At 32.5% G+C, this 26,236-nt stretch overlaps 1 protein-coding gene across 3 annotated transcripts in view; it reads right to left on the bottom strand.

Moving 5' to 3' along the window:
- The window catches only part of Polr1B (RNA polymerase I subunit Rpl135), a 168,501-nt gene that overhangs the window by 43,737 nt on the left and 98,528 nt on the right, over positions 1-26,236 (bottom strand). For all 3 annotated transcript variants that reach the window (XM_085818338.1, XM_085818339.1, XM_085818340.1), the window contains exons 14-19: positions 23,982-24,224; positions 23,811-23,884; positions 18,794-18,997; positions 4,341-4,538; positions 3,533-3,640; positions 3,230-3,406 (exon numbers count right to left, since the gene is read on the bottom strand). In XM_085818338.1, coding sequence (XP_085674464.1) covers positions 3,230-3,406; positions 3,533-3,640; positions 4,341-4,538; positions 18,794-18,997; positions 23,811-23,884; positions 23,982-24,224 — 1,004 coding nt within the window. The remainder of the gene's footprint in view (positions 1-3,229; positions 3,407-3,532; positions 3,641-4,340; positions 4,539-18,793; positions 18,998-23,810; positions 23,885-23,981; positions 24,225-26,236) is intronic.

The following is a 26,236-nucleotide window of genomic DNA, read 5'->3' as shown; positions in this document are numbered from 1 at the left end:
AAGCACGAAAAAGGCCTTTTTTCTTTAAAAATTAGTACAGTTTGCACCTCCCTTATAAGCAAGTTCCAAATTTCATCATAATCAAAAAGTGTTGAAGTACTGGTAAAACAATATGCTTCGGTTGTTGGAAATCTGCATAAAAAATGATGGAAAATAGTTGCAATATCAATGATGGTGATTGAAACAATATTTGATGATTTACCATTTTTGTTCAAATGAAGCTGAAATACCATTTGTTGTTATCTTTTAAGTATCAAAAGGAGCACGAGCTAACTCTGCTGTTTAGCAGTGGACATGCCATTAAAGGTCTATGGAAGGACTAGCAATAAAAAGGCTAAGGTTCTTTGCATTAACTAAGTTTCAGCTATTATAGTGACTCAAATTTAAAAATATAAATTGGACTACTGAGTATTCAGATATTAGGCCATTCCCCAAAAACGAAATTATGGGTAACAACAGACACAGTATCACTCCTAGTGCTGTGAGGGGAACAGGGGATACTAGTTAAACTGTGTAGTACTGACCTGCCTCACACTTCACTGATAAACTGAAATGCAAACTGCTTGTGGATCACATTGAAAGGTATCAGCAGTTGCACAAGGTGAAAAATGTATAACTAGAATGTGCAGAAATAGCAAGCAAACATGCAATTTGCCCAACAATTATGACTTTTATGGGAAATGGATAAAACGTTTACTTTCTCTATGTTGAAGCAAAATACAGATGCATGCTCGCACACACACATGTAAATCAAATTATGATTTAAATTAGCATATTTCAATTAAAATAAAGTCGGTCGAATATTTAATCAGCCTCAGCTGCCAAGTCTGCTTTTTAATAAGAATCAACAATCTATGCAATCAAAATTCTTGCTGTTCATTACTTCCAAGTTTGCTTTATTATAATGTGGGAATGTTTCATTAAATACACATTAGTGTGTGTGCGTGTGTGTGTGTAGTATACATGCAGCTATACACCTAGTAAATTCTACGAAAATATTTATACTTAAAAATTATTTTTAGTTTCTAGTATAGTTACTTCAGATATAGAACACAATTAATCAAATCTATAGTTCATGACATGACACAAGCAGAAAACTAAAGAAGCAGAAAATAGTTTTTCATATTTGAAACAGTTTTAACATTAAGTGTGCCTTATTGTTAGCAGCCTGAGGATAAGAAAAAAGGGGGAAAATATGTCAGAGGAAAAGCTTTTTATAAAAGCCAATGTTACTGAATGTTTTTGATAAAGGAATATAGTACCGCTAAATATATATTAAATTTTCAATATAAAATGGTACCTTGGTGTATAACATTAACTCATTTCAGAGCCTCGGATGTACACTAAATAAACTTTTCCAATAAGAAATCAAGTGAAAATAATTCACCTGTTCTTATTATAAAAATCTACTGTTATAACACTGTTTAATATTATTAATTATTAACACACACTGTTAATTAATAACATTGTTTAATTGTGCTGTCATCCACAAATTGCAGTGGATGAAATATATACTGTACATGAATGAAATACTGAAATAAATGCTTTTCTGTTATACAGATCAAAAGTAATTTCTCAACATGCTCTAATGCCTCTGGACTTTGGAGCTCAGTTTCACATCATTCACAATATTAGCCTAGTTAGTTTTATAATAGTAGATCTAGTGATACATCTTGGTGTTTCATAATTGTAGACAAGCCCACCAGCGGCCGAGCGGTAAAGACGCTGAACACTGGTAGTTCGGTCTGAGGTTCGAATCCCGCGAACGGGCTGGCTGCATAAGCGTTTTCATGGTTTTCCCCATGTGTAACGTGTATACGAGCCAGTTTCCCTTAGAAAGTCCTCCACGAAAGGCATCCCTCCCTTTAGGCAGATAGCCCTCGTGTGCTTTGCCATAATTAAATATACCATATACCACCATAATTGTAGACACCATCATATTTGGCATATGCTATGTAGTAGCCAAGTCTTGAATATGCATGTCATGTTCATACTTTTGAACACTTTTTTTTTTTTTTGTTCCAACTCCATGGTGGATGACCATTTGCTTCATTGCCTGATTCTTTGCAATTTCTTTTTCTTTTTCAAAACTCACTATCAACAAATTTACAAAACATTCACACACACACACATACAAAAACAAGGGGGGAAATTACATGATAATTCAGAGTTTTTATCGTAGGTCGTACAGAATAGTAGTATACAATAAGTCAACAAGGGTAATCCACAAAGCTGAAGTTCAATGAATTCGAGTTTCAAACAAAGCCTTCACATTCAAACAGGATGTATATCAAGTTGAACATATACTGCGGTCACACTGTATTTTGAATAATCGTTTTGTTAGAGCAACATACACGCATGTATAAAACCCCCAATTATCTGCATGTTTTACTCATCCAAATGAAAGTGGCTTATGTTAACATGTATAACTGAAGTTTCCCACATGCACACTTAAGAGGTCATCATATCTAGCAATGGTCCCTGTTAGAAGGGACATTTCTGAGAAACGAGGTTCTGGTAGCACTGGTTTAGATGGGAGGATTCCTAGAGAAAAAAAAAGCTCCACTGGAAGCGATGTCCCGCCTAGCTATGGAAATGATGTACTGGCTACATGAGACTTTTTGAAACTTCGCCGAAAATATTTCGGCTGCAGCTCTGTCTCAGGTAGAGATCAACCAATCAGACGAAAGTTCCACTTCTGAAGGATCACGTTAACCCAGTCTGAGCAATAATCAATTACTGTTTGGCGTTCAAGTATTAGTAGTAAGTAAAAATAGTTGCATAGCTAAGTGGGTTTCGTGGAAATGTGCGAATTTTGAGAATTGTCCCTTTGGAAGTCCAGTCCCTCATAGCAGAAAAATACGTGATTGGGACTTTACATACATACACAGCGTTTGCAAACCCAGAAACACACAGTGGCCAGTTCATATTACATAATGCACAACTGATTTACAACACTTGAGTAATTAAGGTATACGTGAATAGCACATCAAATCAATTAAAAAACACATATAACACATCCCTACGTATTTAAAAATCACAAATTAACCTAAACTCCTGAGTCCCATCATGCATGAAATTCTCAACTGAAACTTCTAACTTCATCTTCTCATATGAAATAAGGAGCGCACATGTAATTTCACTCATCTCCCCCGGAATGTATAAAGCAATATTGCAAATAAAATTAAAAACTATAAGACATTTTGCAAAAAATTTGATTGATACTTACAGTGTAAGATATCACAGCAACAATAGCATTAGTTCCCAAAGGGTAATCATCCATATGATAATAGTCATGTTTTTTGGGTCTAACAATAGGAGATTGAGGTGTTTGTAAATGATATAGTTTGTTGTCAGATCTGTATTTAAGGGTAAGACAAGGAGTACCCATTGTTTGTTTGCCCATCTATAAAAAAAATTTTAAAATGAAGAAACCAAAAACAAATAGCAATCTGAAAATTAATATATAACAATAGATAAATTAATTAGAATTTAGTTAAAAAAAATTAACATAAAGTGACCAACTTCTTACTTGACATTCATACATATTTCTAGGACTTTGATTGTGATCAGAGAAAGGAATCTGATTAGCAAGTATACTAAGTATATTGGTAGAAGCAATTTCTTGATGACAAGTTACCTGAAATTATGAAAATAATAAAAATTACGTAAAACTTTTAACTAAATGAAATTATCAACCAATAATGAAAGTAAGATTGATATTGTAAGTCCTAGATCATTCTTTTTTCTCTTGATCTATACACCAGCCACCTTGGAAATTAACTATTTTATATAAAATATACACATTTTACAGACCCCCTTCAATTTCATATTGGTCATTACGCATTAGTTAACAGAATAACATGCAAGTGCTGGGGGGGGGGAAACTGGCACTATCATACTTAATTTTCTAAATATCAAAATTTTATTCCCTTACATTCAAAAGTGAATATTAATTACAGCCATATGCAGATCATTAAAATTTTAACTGTACTGATCATAATTTCAATTTCAATCCACATTAAAAAAAATTCATTTTGTGGGGACAAATCAATTTAATTCTGATATAGTAAAAATGCCATTAATAAAACCAAACAACTCTAGTTGCATTCACATAACTGAAACAACGGGATGAATTAAAATATTGTATAGGAATGCGTTTTGAAATAAAATTTTCAAAATACATAAAAGCCTTGAAAATGGATGACGTATTTTATGCAATTTTCAGAAGCTCATGAACTACTTTAATTTATTTATAACTAATGTATTTTTAAAAACATTATTCATTAGACTGATTAACACAATGATTGGTTAGACCGATAACATGTTAAAGAACTTACTTCTGGAATAACACCACTGAAATTCAATGCAACTTGTAAATAAACTTGCTCCATTGTTCCAATAAGTTCATCTCTATGAAATTTAATATTTTTAACAGGTCTCATCATTCGTGATGGATTTGAGAAGACAAATATTCCAGGAAATTGAGAAGCATGTTCAGTTTTAGGAACAAAACATATTTCTAAAGTTGGTGGAAACTGTTAAGAAAAAAAAATTCAGAATTTTCAGCACATAATAGTCATATTAATAAACGAGCTTAAAAAAATTAAATAAGACACAAGATAAAGAACAGAACACAGAGCAGAAAGTAAATTGAGAAAAATATAAAAAAATGTACTCAAACACTGACCAAGATTGAAACTTTATACAAAGGAATTGTGATTCATCTCACTATTAAAAATTTCCTCTCCTTAGTTGCATCAAATTCCATCAATCAGAGAGAAATTAAAAGGAAAAAAGAAATATCTCCACTAGAATTTCATGCATCATTACAAAATAATAAACTTTTTCATGAAGCTGCACAGTGCAAGTAATTACCTGATATTTTTGTGAGAAGCATGAACCTTCCACTTGCTAGTTGGTTATATTAAATGCTATACTATAAAGGCATACAAAGGAGGAATGTTACATTCAAGTATAGCTTCTTTTATTCAAGTATAGATATTATTTTCCTTGAACCACTTCGTATCATAATACAAAACTATTTTTCTTTAGGATTTTAAAATCAAGTATAAACTAAGGCAATAAATACAGTGCAAAGTCTTTAATCCGGACTCCTTGGGACTTTGGCGATTCCAGATTAGGGGTTTTTCCAGATTATAGATCATCAATTTAAATCTGGTAAGATGGCATGCAGAAATTACAAAATTAAAAATTTGAAACCATAATTTATGAAATAAAAGAGCAATTATGATCTAAAGGGTATCATAATTTACAAAAAAAGAAAGCTTAATATTTATTTGTTTACTTTATTAAACATTTCTTTCAATGTAAGTTGTTTAAGTTGCTTCGTTTTATGTGCTGATACATTCTCTTTAATTTTATAAACAGACATAATTTCTTGTTCAGTTACAAAGTTCCGCTGTTCATGTTAAAGTCCTATAATTGTTGTGCCGAGAATACCAACTGACTTGTCAATAGAAATGTTTTCGTTTTCACTAACCTCACTGTCACTTTCTTCATGCCTTTATCCTTTTTTTTTTTTTTTTTTTTTTTTCCAGCAATTCTACTTTTTGTTTGATGGACATCGAAACATGCTTTCGCTTTGTAGATCCTTTGGCAGCTCCAGAATCGGAAACTCTTTTTTAAATAATCGAAAGTTCAAGCTTACTTTTTATAAAATTGCTCTAACAGTCTGCAAAAACTAATAAGCCGGATCCAATTAGAAGATTAAGGAACAACGCAATCTGCAACATTACCTGAAATAGATAATTAGATAATTTTAGCCTAGCTTATACCATCCATTATACATTAAACGCGCATGCATAAACGTATTATGCACATGCATAAATGCATATGTGCATGCGTAAATGCATGATGCATTCACACATGTGCAAAAAGTTTGTAGCTTTGAGGTCTGGATTAAAGACTTTGTACTGTACATGAAATCAATATGTAATTATAACAGTTGTTTCAAATAATTTGCAAACAAGGAGTTGCTACCTGAAGATTCATTAAATATTTATATCCTTTAATAAAATCTTATTTAATAAAGATAAAAATTCCATACTGGATAATTTTATATCAAACTTTAGAGGAATAAAGGACACCATGAATTTTTTTCCTTTTAAAACAATATTCAAGGGAACAAAATATTTATAAAAATAAGTGATTTCAGAAAATGTTGTTTATTAGCCTAAATGGGTTAGTAGTCTCATAGCAGGATTTTGCATCATCCACTATAAATGGTGAATCACTTTTCAAAATGTTGCCACCTAATATTATCGCCCTGTATTATATTCAAAGAAATTAAACGGGGAAAAATCTCCATGTAATATATGTATGTTCCTCACATTGTGAAAAAAATGATGGTACCTACAGAGATTAAATTTTGAATAACATTGTCCTCAACCCAAACATGTGCACTTGGAGCCCGAATTTTGAATTTTATACTCCATTTGTAAAACTTAATGAATTTTTTATTAACAAACTCGATGATTTGAAAGCGAGTAGTGGCAACACTATATGTTGGAAATTCTAAAATGCCATTTTTAAAGATTTTGCTGTTGAATTGAATTTTATGTGGCATAAGTATGAAGAACGTGATATTTAATAAAGAAATACACATTAATAATAAAAAGACTTTTTTGGGGGGCAAGCCATCTTGATAAGAAAACTGAACATTGATATGATGAACTAAGAAAACACTGAAAAAAACTGAAAAACATATGCCAACAGTTCACTGGGAATTCTAAATATATGCTGCTTTTAAAATTTCTGTAGTTTTCTGTTGAATTGTGTATGGCCTAAGTTCAAAGAATAATACATAAAACTTAATAATAAAATAATAACTTAATAATGCTTAATAATAAAACGGTTAAGAGGAGTGAGTGCAACAGCAGACTAATAGACTTCAACTCAGCGAGAGGGTAAAAACCTTAACCTTTTAATCCTTTTAGGCAACTGTTAAAACCTGAAACCTTTCAGATTTTTCATTTCCTTTCTCTTCAGTTTCGTTTTAATAACACATTGGCCAATTATATTTTAGAGAAAGAAAAACGGCACATTTGTGTGACAAGAACCGAAACATGTTAATCATAATAAAGTAAGATGACCGAAAATGTTAAAATCTGAACTTTTTCAGATTTTTATTTATTTATTTATTTAAGAAATCTAGTTTATTTGAATTCTATAAACACAAGGTGTTGTATTAAACTTTACAACCAAGACAGAATTAGTTTATATTGAATGGATTTTTCCCCTTTCAAATATGCAACAAAAAAGTCACACAATTATTATCAAACAATAATGGAAAGACATTTAAGTAACATATTTCAATAAAGGCAATTGGATAATCTTAATTACAAGAAAGCAATTAAATAATGGTTTCTCTTAAGCACAGCTTATTAATAAGTAATTGGTTTAAATTCAAATAACATGAGCTGCTTGCCAATGAAATGCAGGTAAAGGTTGGTAAAATAATTTATATTATTTTTTATATTCCCTTTAAATTCAAATAAACACTGCAAAATGCATTTTAACAAGAAGAGCTTTTATCTAATTATTTATAAAACAAATATGATGCCAAATCCTTAAAGTAATTGTTTTGCAAGGTGAAAATAAGAAGAAAATATTATTTTACTAAAACATCCTAACAAAATAATCACTTTATCACTTATATAGTTATTACTAATGCAGTTAAATTGCATCATCATCAATATAAATAATGTTTCTTGTGTATCTGAACCCCTTTCATGTTGATCCATTTTGAAATTTTTATGAAACCATGCTTAACAAAAGCCACGAATTTCAACATGTCTGTTATACATTTCTTTTTCCAAGTTACAATTAAGCATGTACAATATAAGAAATATTGGTATGCATTTTTTAGAATTCGTAGTCTACATCCTACAGACTTCTAATATTAATGGTATTGAATTTTGTACTTTCAAGGAAATTATATCATATAGGGTTTTGACCTTTCTAATTTCATCCAATAGATTTTACTAATAATCTTGTAAATGTTACTAGACACAGACAGGACCATTGAGTAACATTCAACAAAGGGGGCATAAGAACTATTAACGGTACTTCTTCGCAGATTTTTTTTTTTTTTTTTTTTTTTTTTTTTTTTTAAGGTGTTGATGAAGCAGATGGGTTGTCTGGGAAAGCTCTTCCACTTCTATTCATGTTTAAATATTAATCCAGTATGTCAGCCTATGATATTTTACTTTATTGTTATCTTCATTTTAACTGTACACCATGGAGCAGGCTTCCATCCTAAAAATCAATGCGGAATGATGCCTGTTTGGTGGAAGAATCTCAGGGTAGGACAGACAGACATAAATTTATTCATTGCCACTGAAGGGTTTCATGGACAGGGTAGCTTATTGTTGCTTAGTCACCTTGCATAGGAATGCTACGATTACTTGTGGGGGGAGATTACTTTAGACAATAGCAAAAGTAGAGGTGGAGAGTCCAAAGTTCTAGGAAAATACCATCATGCCTTTGTGGATATTTCTGTGGAATTATTCCTGAAAATAATGCATAATGATCAGACGTTACTAAACCATAGTATGCTATTATGCATAGCTATTACATAACATGGTTACTGCACATAGATTATGCACATTATCAATGGCCTTTCCATGGGGATACATGCCACAGTTATTAACAAATTAATATGGATAGCCTCAGTAATACTTTAGACTGTAACAGATAGTAGAAGACTTGCACTGAATATGTACCAACATGTTTGAACATAATTGCATAGTGTAAGAGTGGTATATAGTATAACTATACACACATTCGGTATACATAGTATAAAACAGTACATAAGAAGACTTAAACCAAGTATCTAAATACTGACTTCCTATAACATGACACGGTTACTGTACATATATTGCATGCATTATCAATGGCCTTTCCATGGGGATACCTGCCCCAGTTATTAAAAATACATATGAGTAGGCTCAGTAATATTTTAGGTTATAACAGAAAATAGAAGACTTAAGCTAAAGTATGAACTTAAGTATCTAAATACAGACATATTTGGACATTATAGTATATGAACAATACATAGTACAGTACAAAGTCCATAATTCGGACTCGTCAGGATTTTGGCAATTCCGGATTATGGTTTTTTCTGGATTATAGATCATCAATTTAATCTGGTAAGATGGCATGCAGAAATTATACAATTAAAAATATGAAACCGTAATTTATGAAATAAAGAGCAATTATGATCTAAAGGGTATCAAAATTTACAAAAAAAAAAAAAAAAAAAAAGGAGCTTACTATTTATTTGTTTACTTTATTAAACATTTCTTTCAATGTAAGTTGTTTAAGTTGCTTTGTTTTTTGTGCTAATACTTTTTCTTTAATTCTATAAATAGACATAATTTCTTGTTCAGTTACAAAGTTCCACTGTTCAAGTCCTATAATTGCTATGTCAAAAATACCGACTAACTTGTCAAACAAAATTTTTTCCTCTCTTTCACTTTCTTCACTATCGGAAGTGCACATGGGTAAATTCTTTATGCGCAAGCGTAAACGCATTACGCACATGCGTAAGTTTGTGGCTTTGAAGTCTGGATTATAAATCATTCCGGATAATGGACATCCGGATTACGGACTTTGTACTGTACAACAATATACACATTCAGTACGCCTAGTATAAAAACAGTTCATAAGCAGAATATAAGTACTGATGGTTGTATGTAATCAGCATTACCAATGCTATTAAACACATTATTATGAAAATTTTTTTTTACAAAAATACAATAATAATTTTACAATAGTAAGCTATAATGATTGCAGGATGAAAACTGAATGAACTATTCAGAATATATGCTCATGCAAGTGTATATTAACTGTAGTGTGTAGTGCAGTACTGAAATACATTGATTAATTTACTGAGTGCACCTTTATGCCTCATTAAGTGCAATGCCCACTCTTTCCAGTATGATTCTGAAGGCTTGGACAGGTAGTATCTCTTTGTAAACTCGCAGGAGAATGCATAGTGGTCAGGATTGCCTTGCTGTCCACACTTGCATGTATCGCTTTCAGCGATTCCAAAACGGGCAGATACGTCGGGAATGGGCCGTGGCCAGTGAGGAAGGTAGTTAGCACTGGTGAAAACGAAGATACATCTGTGGAAACCTGCGGTAGGAAACGAAGAGTACGTTTTCCAGTGGTTGATTCATTCCACCTCGGTTGCCATTTGGAAATTAGCTGTGCATATGCAGTCTTCTTGAAATAGGAATTTGGGAACAATTGTGGATGTTCTGGTAGGTAAATAGTCATTGTTGCTTCCTTAGCAAGTTCATCTGCAATTCTGTTACTGATGATGCCATTGTGTGCTGGAACCCTGTGCAACTAGAGCCTAAGTCTAACGAAATTAGAAGCAGTTGTTTTTGTATTGCAAAAGCGAGTGGGTTCCTGCACCTGGTACCGCCAATGGCTTCCAGACTTGAGTTTGAGTCAGTCAAAATTTGTACAGGTGCATTAAAGCAGCTGGAGAGGTTAATCGCCTTTTTTAAGGCCATTAACTCTGCTTGGAAGACTGAATTGTTTTGATACAGCCTTCGTTGCCATTTGTGTATGGGGACACCATCTTTCATAACACACAGGTGCCATCTTTCATAACACACAGGCCCCTTCCAGTTCCAGTTTCCGTCCTGGAGCCGTCAATATATATCATGATTTCACAATTACATGCTGTCGAAAATTTTGTGCTAATATTATCCTCATGATTATTACTTGAAGGGTGGCAAAGATATTTGTGTGTTTTCCTTCATGCTCAGTAAGCAAATATGTTTTGTTCCATAGAGCCTCATCTTGTCTTAGGCGCAAAATACAGGTGAATGTACTCTCCCGCTCTGTGACCAAGTCAAGAGGTGAAATGCCAATGAACACTTGCAGAGAGCTGTGGTGGGTGTGGTATGGTATCCCTAGCTAATTAGCAGCAGATGGGGGGTCGCTGAATTGATACAAGTACTCTTCGCTCATGCTGAGTAAGCCAAGAAGCCCAAATACTTGAGCCATGGAAAGCAATCTGCACTGTTACTTAAAATTGTACTTTTCTATGGCAAGGTTTGCTAGTACTTTGGCAAGGTATGTTAAACAATTTGTTATTAGCTAGCACACATCATTGCATTAAAAATAATGTAACTAAATTCTTATAGAAATTTAAATTTTGTTATGTCAGTGGTTTATTTATGAATAAAAAATTAATACTCCTAAATTATTTCTGGATGGCCAAAAGTTTGTCATTCAGTGACATTAAGCCTAATTATCAACAAAACTGATTTTGAAAATAAAGTTAACAGTCAGTCGTTTTAATACTAAAAGTACAAAAAAAAATTCAAAAAGTCGAGTTAATTTGGCAAATCAGTAACTCATTAATGCAGAAAATCATGTAAACTCTATGCAGCCAAAACATTTGCCTTCATAAAAATTAATCTGCATAAGACATAATATTCAATATTCATTCATATTGCAGCTGGTACACTGAATTTTAGAAAAGGAAAAAGTAAATTTCTTATTCCATTTGAGATCTTTTTTCTTTGTCTTACATGAATCTACAATCAGCTTTAAATCTACTGCTATAGATTTTATTTTTGAATAAGTTGTAATTTCAAATGTAGTGCTACTACTCAATATCTTAACATTGCTAGCTACTTAACATTATGCATACAATATTCCTATCACGACTTTTTCTATTTACGAATTCTTAACAATAAGACTTGTAGAAACTGAAAAAAGCAGATTTTAAAAGAACATTTTGTTACCAAATCTTAGATAAATTTAAAATGTAAATTTACAGAAACTGCATTATTTTCATTTCAACAAAAATTAACTCCTTTTCAATATTAATTCAACTGTAACTTACTTATAAACTTGATTTTCTTTAAATTCCCTTCCTGTATTCCTTAAAATTATTTATCAATGTTAAGATAATAATACATCATGTTACAATAAAGCAAACAGTAATTCTACCTTATTAAACATTAAGTGCTTATTAAGTTAATGCCAATTACATAAAACTTTGTCATAAATACCCAATTACATTTGCACATGTCAGAAACTTCAATTAGCATATTTTTTTAATGAAGCACTTAATCTTATACCATAGTTTCAATTAGTTCCAAATTTGTTTTTGTAATAGCTCTTGGGTGTTTGTAAAGTAACAGACCAAACAATGTCTCTCAGCATCAAGAAATATTATTGATCAGAAGCATATGTTTTAATTCTCAAAGAGTGAAAATACACAAGATAAAAACAAAAAAATCTGAAAGGTTTCAGATTTTATATTACGTCCAAAGGGGCGTTTTTTTAACCCTTTGTGTGTTACCTCTATTTATTAAATATCATGTTCTTTGCACTTAAACCATAAAATTTAGTTCAACAGCAATATGACAAAATAATTTTAAAATAGGCATATCTTTAGAATTTCCGATACACAGTTCCGTGCGCTGAAGATAGAAAGTTCTCCTCCTTGTAGCTTGTTGCCATTGCTCACTTTTAAATCATCGAGTTTGCTAATAAAAAGTTCGTTAAAGCTTTACAAAATATGAAATAGATAATAAAACAAATCCCAAATTCGGGCTTCCAGATGCCCATATTAGGGTGGAAACGTATAGTTGCGTGCGTACGGGTTCGTTATAAAATGAATGCACAAGTCCAATGAAAAATGAACAAAAATTTATTATTATCACAACAAAAATGCTTAAATTTTCTCAAATTATCATGCAGTATTACAATATCTCACAGTAGTTTTCTTTTAACTACTCAAATGTCCAATAGAACGTAATTCAAAACAGCTAAAGAACGCTAATCCGCGAATTCGCTACAATCAACAACAGTAGTTTTCTAAACAACAACAAACTAAGCAACTACTACAAACTGAGATGTTTTCCTCCTTTTATAAGATTTTAAAATCACGCGCTAGAATTTTCCAGTACTTTCTCGAAATCAAAAAGAGATATTTATTTATTTAATGCACGCGCTCTTGTATTTTCAATTTTCCGGCTTAGCTTTCTTTTAATATTCGTCACGCGCTGCACTGCGCGAGAAATAAAACCATTTAATTTCTAATTGAACTAACATTAGCTTTTTAAATACCAAATTCGTAACACTGCCCCCTTCCCAAGGACTGCACGTCCCGGGCAGTACAATCCCTGGACAGGAAGCAAAACTTACAACTGTGGCATAAATGCATTAATAAGCATTACATTACAATAATAAACAACATGAACAATAAATGCAATACATAAAACAAATCAAATGCTATCAAATACAAATCAAATACACATTTAAAAACAAAAATGGACCATGGTCTTATACTATTTACAATTATTTACATTACGTACTATGGCCATAGTAATGAGCTAACCTGTCGTAAGAGTTCGAAGACTCACGGATCCGAACCATGACGTCATTTAGCCTGTTTAGGATTGTGTGCGAACCATCCCAAGGTGACTGTAAATCAGGCCTGACTCCTTTTCGTCGAATCAGGTTCCACAACCACACCTTGTCTCCTTCGTTGGATCTATGTCCAGCAGCTCTCGTGTTGTATCTGGTCTTCACTTTCTCCGTCGCCAAGTTCACTCGCTTTCGTGCGGAACGGTGCATCACTTCAAAACGGGCCTTGACATCTTGGATGTGTTCCTCAGGCGATGAAGGCGCATCCGTACGGCGATGAAACAGGCGGTCACAAGGCAGACGAAGGTCTCGACCGAAGAGCATCTGAGATGGAGAATAGCTGGTAGTCTGGTGTTTCTTTTCGACCCTAGCATGATTTTGACTGTTTCTCGAGCTGGTTCTTTCGGACAAAGCGTCGGCATTTCCAGGTGAGGATCCCTTCTTAGGATGGATAGTCATGTCTTCAGATCCTGAAAGCAGTTTGTTGTTTTTCAAGTCTAAGGAAAAATTGTATTTCCTTAAAAAGTCCAATCCGAGTATGCATGGATCTGTAATATCCGCCACATATGCCGTGGGATGGTAGGCGGCACTTCCAAACGTGATGTTTACGTTTAACTTCCCAGTTATGTCGATCTTGTCACCAGGCGCAGTCTGAAGGGTAACACAGGATGGCGTCCAAATAAGTTTATCTTTAAACTGTTCAGCTAAATCTTTCCTAATGATGGTAACATTAGCTCCTGTGTCAATGATCATACTGCAAGGAACTCCATCGATATTCCCATTGATGGACAGTCCGTTATTGTTGCCACTCACTGTATAAATTTTAAGAGCTTTAAAACAAGGTTTTTCACTATCTGGCAACCTCCGTTCCTCGATATGGTCACTAATTTGTTTACTGCGTTGTTGCTGGGAAATGGTCTTATTTACCGTACCTCGGGGTCTGCACTTTCTTCGTATGTGGCCTTCAACTCCGCAGTTCCAGCACTTTAGAATTAGTTTCTTTTCACTTCTGTTCCGTCTCAAGCCACTGACTTGTCTGGTAAAATCATCTGCTTTATATTCCGTACCCTGGGGTGTTCTGCAATTCCGTCTTAGGTGACCTTCACTACCACATCTCCAACACCTTAGAGCCACTTTCTTCTCGCTCCTACTTCGTATCAAATCTTCGACTTGTCTGGCTAAATCATCTAAACGAGCCATCAGTTGATCCACTGGCTCATGGACTCGCACAGCTCTAACTGGGTAGCGGTCTCGACGAGTGGCTTGCTGGGCTGCCTCAAATTTCATGGTGTACACTAGAGCACTTTTTAAATCTTTTACATCCGCCATTCGTAGAGCTTTCTGTATTTCAGTATCTCGGATGCCGTCGATAAAGTATTGCAAGGACAGGATTTCCCTTGTTTCTGTCGGGCATTCCGAAAAGGCGAGATGGGACAGCCTTTCAACATCCGCGGCCAGCTCCTGAAGTGTTTCGGTAGGCTTCTGTTGACGAGATTTTAATTGGAGCCTGCTGTAGTCTTTTAAACACTTCTCCCCAAAGCGCAACTCCAAGGCGCCGGACAGAGCTTCGAAATCTAACCTTTTGTTTTCGGGAAGAGTCTGAAGGATATCCGCTGCGTCGGCTCTTAGAGAAGCGGCGAGATGACAGGCCTTAGCTTGGGAATCCCATCCATTCGCATCCGCCACGATAGAAAATTGTGTCTTATACACCTGCCAGGAGGTCTTTCCATCATATGTGGATAGCTTCAGAGGTGGACGAGCAGGCATTGGTAAGAATTTAAAATCATCACTCCTGCTCCCTGCCGACGCTACGAATTTCTTTAAAGTATCCATTTCTTTGGCAACTGCAGAAACTCTCTCATCAATTTGTTCTTTTACAGAAGAAACTCTTTCTTCTATTTCTTCTTTCACCGAAGAAACTCTTTCTTCAATATGTCCAACTTTATTTTCAACTGCGTCAATTCTGCCTTCCATAGCTTCAAATTTATTTTCTATTATGCAAGTAATTTCTCTTTTCATTTCTTCTTGACCAGCTTGAACGGCTTTCATTTCGTCCTTAACGGATTCCTGGCCCAATTTCATTTCTTTCTTAACGGATTCCTGGCCCAATTTCATTTCTTCCTTAAATGATGCTTGGCCAGCTTCCATCTTTTCTTGGAATGCAGCAAAAGCACTAATGAGCTGTCTCAATTGTTCTTCCATCGCTCTTGTTATTGGCATTCAAACCCCACTCCTGACACCAAAAATTGTTGCGTGCGTACGGGTTCGTTATGAAATGAATGCACAAGTCCGATGAAAAATGAACAAAAATTTATTATTATCACAACAAAAATGCTTAAATTTTCTCAAATTATCATGCAGTATTACAATATCTCACAGTAGTTTTCTTTTAACTACTCAAATGTCCAATAGAACGTAATTCAAAACAGCTAAAGAACGCTAATCCGCGAATTCGCTACAATCAACAACAGTAGTTTTCTAAACAACAACAAACTAAGCAACTACTACAAACTGAGATGTTTTCCTCCTTTTATAAGATTTTAAAATCACGCGCTAGAATTTTCCAGTACTTTCTCGAAATCAAAAAGAGATATTTATTTATTTAATGCACGCGCTCTTGTATTTTCAATTTTCCGGCTTAGCTTTCTTTTAATATTCGTCACGCGCTGCACTGCGCGAGAAATAAAACCATTTAATTTCTAATTGAACTAACATTAGCTTTTTAAATACCAAATTCGTAACAGTATGTTATTCAAAATTGGATGGCTCTAGGTACCGTTGTTTTATTATAATGCGAGAAACATACACACATTTATGCAGATTCTCCATTATTTAATTTCTTTGAATATAATACAAGGCAATAATATTTGGTGGCAACAATTTGAAAAATGAATCAGACGCAAAATGCCAAAACGAAAATAATAGTCCTTCAGGACAAAAAAATATGGCTCATGCAAATGTGATTCAGTTTATTTAATGTCAAGGTAAAAAGCTAATGCTAATAAGATTTTTACACAAACTGGAAGTAGCAGAAAAAATTATCAAAAAAGTGAAATAATTTTTTCCCCCAGAAGTTTGCACTATTTAAGTAGAGAAAGCATTGAAATGGTAATTACTCAGACTGTGAACTAAGTAATGAATGATTCTAATTTTCAGATTATCACTAAAATTCCTGTTAGCAAATAATACCCAAGAATCAAATAAGCATTAATTAACAAGGTTCCTATACATTTCTGCACACAAAAATTAAGTACTTTTAAGGACCATTAAAGAAAAAATTAAGGACCTATGAGCAAATGCAAACTGAATAAATTCAATTAAAATTATTATCTGTACCTGAACTTCACATTTGCAATTAAACATGAATTAATTAACATAATTATTAATAAGTTTAAGAATAAAATAAACTTTACAAAATTTATCAAGTAGCATTAAATATTTTACACTCATAATAGTTGGAAATATTTCAAAGAAGATAAGTGACATTTTATTATGTTTCATTAACAGTTAACTTTATGTTGATTTTTTTTAAATGTCTCATTTTGTCACATACTTGCTAAGTCTAGAAGTTTATTAAATAGCAGGTAGATTTTATGCCAAGCAGCATAGGTTGAAATGAGAAGTAAAATCATAATCAGCATGATTCGTAACAGAAGATTGCTGTTGCTTCCTTAGAGAGAGACCTGCTGATCGGAACAAACCTGAAAACATGATGTATGTACGATTTGCAAGGTTTGAAAGTTAGTTGTGGTCTGTCTGTCTGATGCAGTTAGTGACGTAGCTTCGTGTAGAGTTTCAGGAGTTGTAACTCAGGTTCCAATAAGCCACTAAAGTGAAAGTTATTTTGTATTATTTTAAGTCTCACTAGATGCAAAGAATAAGTTTTCCATGAATTTTTACACTTTTGTCTTTTGTCCACAGTAAGGATTAATGAAATTCAATAACTTGCTTTAATATGCAGAGATAATTTTTAAGAGAAAGCGGTTAGTTATAAATAATTAAATTAGGTAGTTAGATAGCCTTAGTCATTATGGATTTACATGGCATTATGGATTACTATTAAATTTTATTTATTTTTCAACAATATTTGTAAAAAAGCCCTATTAAAATCACAATCTAATAAAATTTCAGAGTTTGGGTAACATAAAACATATAATGCTCAAAGTTCAAATTTACATCCAACTTCCATTTCCACTTATTTTGAGGTTGAACTGGCAGCAGCAAGTCAAAACTAGATGCACTTACGATTGCAAAGGATAATTATGTATTTCTACCCCGCCTGTGCAAATGTATTCAAACATTAATCACAACTGTGCGAACTCTCATTACTGACATTAGATCATGTTGTTCAGCTAAAAGCAATGTCAAGTATACATCCATCTCAGATGAAACTCATACCTAAATTTGTAGGACAATCTACGATGCAGTAAATCAATCCGGATGCTTTAACTGGAAAATTTTTCACATTTTTCATTCTGATGATGATAATATTAGACTATGATAATACATAGAATTCAGAATAAAATTACAATCTGACAAACCTATTAAATGTCGACCATATTGTCTTTCGAAGCACGATCGCCAGTTTTTTAAACATTCAAAACAAGGAAACTACCCTTCCAACTTGCCTTATGCTGCTCTTGCTTTCATCACAGAGCAGCCCATTCATGAAAACCACCGCGCCTTACAACACAGGTATATTGTATCATTTGCGTCTACAAATAAAAAGGGAGAGGCAGTGGCAAAAATTCGAATAACTGAGATTGCTGCCAAACATATTACTAGCCATTAAGAGGAGAAAAGAATTCCACCTGGAGATCCCCATTTTGTCTACTTTACGGATATGAAACATGCCTTTCCTGCAAACTTCATACTAGGAGCTTCATAGATGGCCAAAATTAAAACATTTGACTATTGCAATAGAATAAGATTTTGAAGAGAAAAAATTAGTGCTAATTTATACTTAATCATATTTTTCATACTTTATTTATGTAATGTCAATAATATCTTAGCATGAGTAAATTATCAATTAAACTTACCATGTAAAAATAAAACAATCTAAATATCCCATTGCAAGTTATTGCCAGTTATTTTTGGTTTTTGTAATTACTTTCTTTAACTGCAGTATGTCTTAAAGTATATTACCTGCAGTTACAGCAAATTAATTTAATCTGAGCTGTACTTTATACATACTCATATGTAATGAGTACTTCATACATACTCATTTATGTTGACTGATTAAAAATAATTTGTATTAAACAACACTGCTGTAATAATGTTATTTTATTCATTTAGATTAAAAATACTATTTTCTTTAGACATCATAATAAATATGGTCTTGATGATGAATAAAAGGAGAATTACTTACATCCCGTTTCCCATGACATTTCAAATACCGCATATCCCTAACAAAACGATGTGCTCTGTGATCAATGATTTCACCCACAACTTTACCGTCAAGTAACACAAAATATCCGGTTGATAACAAAGGGGAAAAATCATCACAAGGTATCACACCACAGTTGTAAAACTGTTTTAGCACAGGCTTTATATCAGCTTGGGTATTAACAACCTGAAATAAATAATTCCAAATAAAGTAATTTTCCAAAATTATACAATGATCATGAAGATTATCAAATACAGGAAAAAAATTATGGAAAAAATATTTTTTCAACAGATACATAATTGATTAACCTCATTTAAACTACCAATCATATAATAATATTTTGCAACTTTGGTTTTCAAGACTAAAGAGAATTATTTTTCAAGTTAGAAAAAAATTAAATAAAGCATAGATTCAGGTTTTTCAGCAAACATAAAAATTTATTCAGTATTTCTATTAAATATTTGCATTTGAAGAAAAATAAGTTAATGAAATTCTGCAATGCAAATTCATAATTCATGGATGAGATACTTGTAATCCTTAACTATACTTTTATGAAAAACTTCAGGATGATTGATTTATTAGTTGTATCAACAAAAATATACACTTTATTCTATAATTACGTGGAATTTCCATTTAGCTGTCATTTTATTCAACAGAAAGAAGTAATTTCTAAGTATTACTTTAAATGATTAGAAATTTACAAGAATACACTTTCAGAAACTAGCCATATGAACCAAAGCTTGGCCAGGATTTGATATACCATAAAGAAAGAATCTGACATTTGAAATAGCTTCAGTGCAATTGTTTCATATTTTCCCACTTTTAATCCATGTGTCTGGGAAATGTGTCTGTCCTGCCAGCCTAGCACAGAAAGCTGTTATTAAATGTAAAATAACATTTTTTTAAAATTATTAATAATATTAACTGTTAAAATTTTTAAAAAGTTAAGTTACAATATTTATGAACATTTGCAGCATTGATGCGATATTAAAAAGATGTTTTAAATGCCACATACTGCAAATCTGGTATAGAACCATTTGGTTTTAGAAAAAAATGTACTTTTTTTAATGTAGTATCATAAATGGTAAAATAGAATTCTAAGAAAACAATTCAAAAAGAAATAATTTGATCAAATTAAAAAACAAATAATTCTGTACCAAAAATACATAATACATGGTGTCAGGTCTTTTTTCTTTTGTCAATACAGTACAAATTCCAAGATCTGTTTGTAATTTCTACATTTTAGATCATCAGTTTAAATCTAGTAAGATGATATGTAGAGTAATAAAATTAAAAATTTGAAACAGTTATTTATGAAATAATGAAGCATTTATGACCTTAATAAAACAAAATTTACATTAAAAAAAAAGCTCAGTATTTACTTGTTTGTTTTATTAAACATTTCTTTTAATGCAAATTGTTTAAGCTGCTTCATTTTTCATTAAAATACTTTCTCTTCACTTTTACAGACAGACATATTTTTTTTAATGTTAAAATGTTCCACTGTTTATGTCCTATAAATGCTGTGCTGAGAATTCTACTAAACTGTCAGTCAAAATCTTTTAATATTCAACAACCTCTCTGTCACTGTTTTCACTATCAGTGGAAATACGGAATCAGTAGAAATATTTTCTAGATTTCAAACCACACTACAGATTTGTTAGTTGATTAACTATTGGGTATTGTCATCTAATGGAAAACTTCTGTTACTTCAACTTCATTTATCATCATTTCCTCACTAAATTCCATTAACTGAAAAATTTTGCCCTTTGGTTATGATATAAGAAAACTTTCATATTGATGGCTATCACCATCACTACTGTTACTATGACATATGATAGCTGGTCATAAATTATACTAAGCATGTTTAAAAATATCTGCAGACACATCTTCCCATGATTTTCCAAAGCTCCACACAATAGATTTTTATATTAAAATATTTAAAATATTCTTGAATGGTCTTGTCACTGTTTAGAAAGTTTGGTCAAAATTTTAAAAATTACTACTATATATTTGCATTTCAGCACTCATTTTGTAATACACTGCACTTTATAACAGTTTGATGAAATGACCATAAAGATGATACTTTTACAAACTTTAAATGATTTAAACAAACTTTAACAAACTTTAAACAAACTTTAAAAGTATGAGCCACACAATTATTGCACCATATGGTAAACTAAATCATTTCAAATGATGCTGATTCTCTAATACGGAATCATTTTAATACCAATTACTTATTGATGTTTGTGTCGTCCATGCTCTTTTATTTGAACGATAAATGATAAGGAATTTTTTACAGCTTTAAGGTTGTATTTTTCAACTTATAAAAAGTTTACATTTGGGTGTATTGCAGGAATTGCATATGACAAAATCATCAGCCTTGCTTTGGAATCTTTAAAAACATTCATGTCTTTTTCTACAGAAGTCACCAATATATTTAGAGGGCCATATTGTCAGAAAAGACCAGTTTTCTTGGCATTATAAATATGGAGATAAGGTTTTGTTATTAATGAATTTGACGAAATCATCTGAAAATTATTTTAATGCTTCAGTATCAGCTTAAGCTTTTTTGCTTGAAATTTTCAACTGCTTTTTACCATAGTGATTTTTAAATTTGGTTAACTAACTGAATGTGAATATTCACACTCAGTTTTTAAGAAAGTATTTACTCATGAAATATTTTGGTTTGAACCATTAGCATTGTAATCTCAGTGGCATGCCATCACTGTGATGTTGTCTACCCCCATTCAGAAAAAACAGAAAGAAAACCAGAAAGAATACAAGTGCTATGATAATTGAAATCAAGTTCCTCAGAATCCATTACTTCTCTGTTGCTATGCTAATAAAGTAAAACAGCATGAGCAAAATCCCACTTTAAACAAATACGTCTTGGGGCTTATTGTTTGGCTCAATAGAAAAATACAATAGAAAAATCCCTACAATCACTCAAGGGCTGAAAGTGTAGTCATGACGAATGTCAATGTATTATCACTGGCCACAGTATATTTCACCTAGCCAGCAGATGTTTGAAAGCAACATGCAAGAATCTCAATTAGCTGGGAGAAAAATCACTTTGGGAGCACACCTACACTTTCTCGAGCATGATGTACACCATTCCTAGACTTTGCAGGTGGTAAAATAATAATAATAATAATAAAAAAAAAAACTTGCTGCTGGTCAAGAGGTTTAGATTTTGGATATCTGGATTTTGGACTTTGTACTGTATGCATGAAAAAAGTTCATTAAAATTACTTACTATCAAATTGACTAAGGAAAAAACATTCTTATGAGACTTAATTCTATTCAGCTGTGGTATAAATGTCACAGAGGTGTAGTCATAAGGCATAAAATGTGGGAGTTCACACCTGGGAGACAGGGTCTAAGCTGTAGCCAATTAGAGAAGCTAAAATTGTGCATGTGTGGATGTGTCTACCGCTAAATATATTTCGTAAATAGATTTCGCTCGTTCGCTCTGACTGGTTAAATCTTATTCAAACTTTATGCCTAAACCAGTTCTTGTGATGTAGTGAAGTCTGGTTACCTAGCAAAGAAGCTCAGCTTAAACCAGTTATGACATTTACACCACTGTCTGAATGAAGCCATAGGAACTATTATACAAGTGGATGCGCCATCTTACATAAACATGAAATCCTATGATGTTTTTCTCAAGCAAGCATAATACTATTTCTTCATGTAAACTTTTAAGCAACAGTGTTGCATGTTTTCCAGTCACATGTTTGCACATATCTTTTCAAAACAAAGAATGGGCCGATGATGGATGGTTGTCAATGAAATTGTATCACATAATAATGTAAGACACAATGTTTTTTTTGTGTAAGCATTGTACTTTGCCCATATTTGATAATTATAATTAAGTAATGCTGCTTTTTATGCAGAAAAAGTGTATTTTATTCATCCAAAAGGTGTTCAGAACCTATTGCAGATCAGCAATAACTTTACTTGATGCTCCTGTAACAGATTCTTTCCACTCATAAATATCATTTGATTGCAGCAATTGGAGACTGAAAAGCTATGATTGCAACATATCAATCAAGCAAGATCCAAAAACTGATGAATTTTTTGAACTTGTAATTTATACAATTTTCATAGTACTGTTAACACTGCTCTTTGATTATGCTGCCACAGTCTCCCACTGTGGTAATATAGACAGTCTGCAAAGGATTCTGTCATTGTGACTTAGCTTATTTAAACTTTCAGTTCCTGCAATACATCCATATGAGTTGTTATGTTGATCATACATTCTGCTGTAAAAATTGCATCAATGTTTTACCAAACAAATTCAACTTACAATAACTCATCTTTCAAGTTTTATAGATGAACAGGTTCTTTGAAAATTAATCTCAGTTCCACATCTGTTTCTTATAGTGCCCTCTGTTGACAAAATTTTGACCTATCTTTTTAATAATAAAAAGGGGTGGTCTAAATTCATGGCATAAAATTTTTTGTACACAATATTCTTACATGCCAAGCTGTTCAATTTTTAAGAATTATCAACTTATGGCATATTCTCAATAAATTATATTTTAAATTACAACAGTCAGAAACATTCAAAAATAAATTATTAAAAAATGTATTTATTGCTTTTTATTGTTCAGTCGGTTAAACAGTTACTACAATTTGAAAGACAAGGCTCTTTTGGAATATCAAATGGCAATACTCTTACAGATAACTATTTGCTCAGTTGTGTAAGAATTAAAAATAAATTTTGAAACAGCAACATTTGATAGGCCATGCAGATGCTAAATGCATCGCTACTGTGAGAGGATTTAATGTTCCTGACAATTGAAAAGAGACTGCTATAGATATTTCATGCTGAAAACTACAAAAAGAACATGCTTAGACTTTTTTCTTTTTTTACTTCTTTGTGTGAAAACTTCTAAGTTTTTCACACAAGATTTAATGCAATATTTTTACCACCATTATTGATTACAACCTCTAACCCCCCCCAAAGGAATATATGTAACAAAATTTTTACTTGACATTCTGCAGTTAAATGGTTTAGCAAACCACAAGGTGCTCCATCAGGTGTTTGAACAGGACACAAGAAACCTAAAATAAACAGTCCCTGTTCAATACTGTAATAAATAGCTTTACATTTTATATACACGATTTCTAAAGAAAGTAAAGAGCATGAATCAAGATTTACCCCATGATTCCGGACGAAGTTTCCGAACTTCTGTTGTTCTCATCTGAGCAAAGAAAGCTCCTCTATGAACAGACCGGAAATGTGATAAATAGCGCCAAAAATTCAGCTTATCAGCAATAACTGTCAATCCACTAGTCTGCATCAAACTACTTTCATATCTAGGTATGAAATTTCCAGTAGCAAGGAAATTTTCAATTCCACGTGCACAGTCCATCGACTTAGATAGGCATCTATTCATAAATGCTATGAAAATAATTTTAAGGGTTATTTAAATTAACATACTTCATTTTTCCCATGAACATATATACATATATTGAAACTAAAATCATAAATTTCATTAAAAAATTATCAAAGTGAATGCATAAGTTACAAATCAAACTATGACAATATCTACAAATCCTAAATAAAAGATTCAACATATGTTGTAGAATGAATTATATGATATTTAACATTAATTTTATATATAAACAAATCAAATATAGTGAAGCAAACTTTCTTACATGTTTACAAATTATTTCTGGGTGCATATTTATTTAGCTAATATTGTTTAAATATGTATTCATCACAATCTTCTCATCATAGATAAAGTACCTGGATAAATATCTACCATTAAGAAAGCTTAATATCTCTCGAGAACAAGTAGTAATACCATTCTCTGGTTTTATTTTTTCTAAAAAACAAACTGATCAAGTTTTATCACTAACTAAGGAATTGATTTGCATTCTCATATAAGGACTGCCCATTGGTTGCGGACACTTAATAGACAACAGTTAGCCGACAGGACATTAAGCCGACAATGAATTTCACTCTTTCCAATGCTTCCAGATTTCTAATAATTTAACATTTCATTACTACTTTGCTCAAAACATCATGCTACATTCATTCCTGTATTAAGTCATTTTGCTCCTCCACTAATGAAATTTCCTTTCCGTGTCAGGAAGTAGGGTGATACCCTACTCCTCGCCACACTGGAACTAGTCTTTTTTTTTCCCACTGAAACGCTATTTACATGTTAGGCATCATATATTTATTAATCTGGGATAGGGCTCCGGCACGGGAATTCATGCATTGTGGCCTGCGGCCACCTAACAGAAGTAGGTTTGGTTTCGTTTATGTAATTACGGAAAAGCCAGAGGGCTATCTGCCTAAGGGGGAGGGATACCTTCATGGAAGACTTTCTAAAGGAAAATTGGCTCGTATACATGTTACACACGGGAAAAACCACAAAAACACCTGTGCAGTCTGTCCGTTTGCAGGATTCGAAATTCGAACCAAACTACCAGTGTTCAGCGACTTTACCGACCGGCTGCTGCTGGGCCTAACAGAAATAGAGTGACCATTTTACTTAATATATAACCAGGCTTTTCCAATGAAAATTGCCTTTTTAGGCTAGACCTTTATAAATGCATTCAGGAAAATAAGCACCAAAAATTTTCCCATTACCATGTAGCTAAACCAAAAGCGAGAAAGCGAAGGAATGAAAAAGGAAAAAAATAATAATAATAAATAAAAGTAATAAAAAATGAAATGAAAATTTATACATTTTTAACAGATATTGAGAAAAGTTATATTTTATAAGAGAAGCATTAATATAACATATTAATTGAAAATTATACATTGAGACTTTCAAAACAGAGTACATAATATTATATACAATTAATTACGAAAAGAGAAATCCTATGTATATTTTAACAGTGTACTCAAATATGCACCATCCAATTCGAGTAAATAATACTCAAAATGCATCTGCACAACCCCAACATGATCTAAATCATTTAGTAGGCACGATTAGAAATAAGAGAGGAGTTGCATATCAGCAATGTTTTTGATATACGAAGAGTGAAAAAATGTCGTTTTTGCAAAAATGCATTCAGTTTTTTGTAAAACAAAACCTTAAAGAATATTTTACTAAATTAAACATTATGCAGCAGTTTAGTGCTATAAACAGTAAGTATTTTAAGTTAGAGGCGTGGTCATTAAAATGTTTCAGAATTTTTAACTCAAGAATGGTGGCATGAACTGCCTATTACAGAGATCACAAATAATTTAAAGCTTTACTTGTCTTAAAAGTTATCTTTTTTTAATTGTTTTTAATGATAAAATAAAATATATTTGCTAAACTAAAGGCCCGTTTCCACTACTGCGTACGAATGCATTGTGTCAACTGAAGACATGCCTACGGCATCTGTACCAGCGTTTCCATTGCTGCGTATCCATAGATTATGTTCATTTTCAGCAGCTAGATGTCACTGTAA

Source organism: Stegodyphus dumicola, chromosome 6, assembly GCF_044657685.1.
Source record: "Stegodyphus dumicola isolate Sdum_Otavi_A_Nest chromosome 6, ASM4465768v1".
NCBI classification, from domain to species: Eukaryota; Metazoa; Arthropoda; class Arachnida; order Araneae; family Eresidae; genus Stegodyphus; species Stegodyphus dumicola.
The sequence above is the reverse complement of the archived record's forward strand: the minus strand, read 5'-3'. Positions and strand labels throughout refer to the sequence as shown.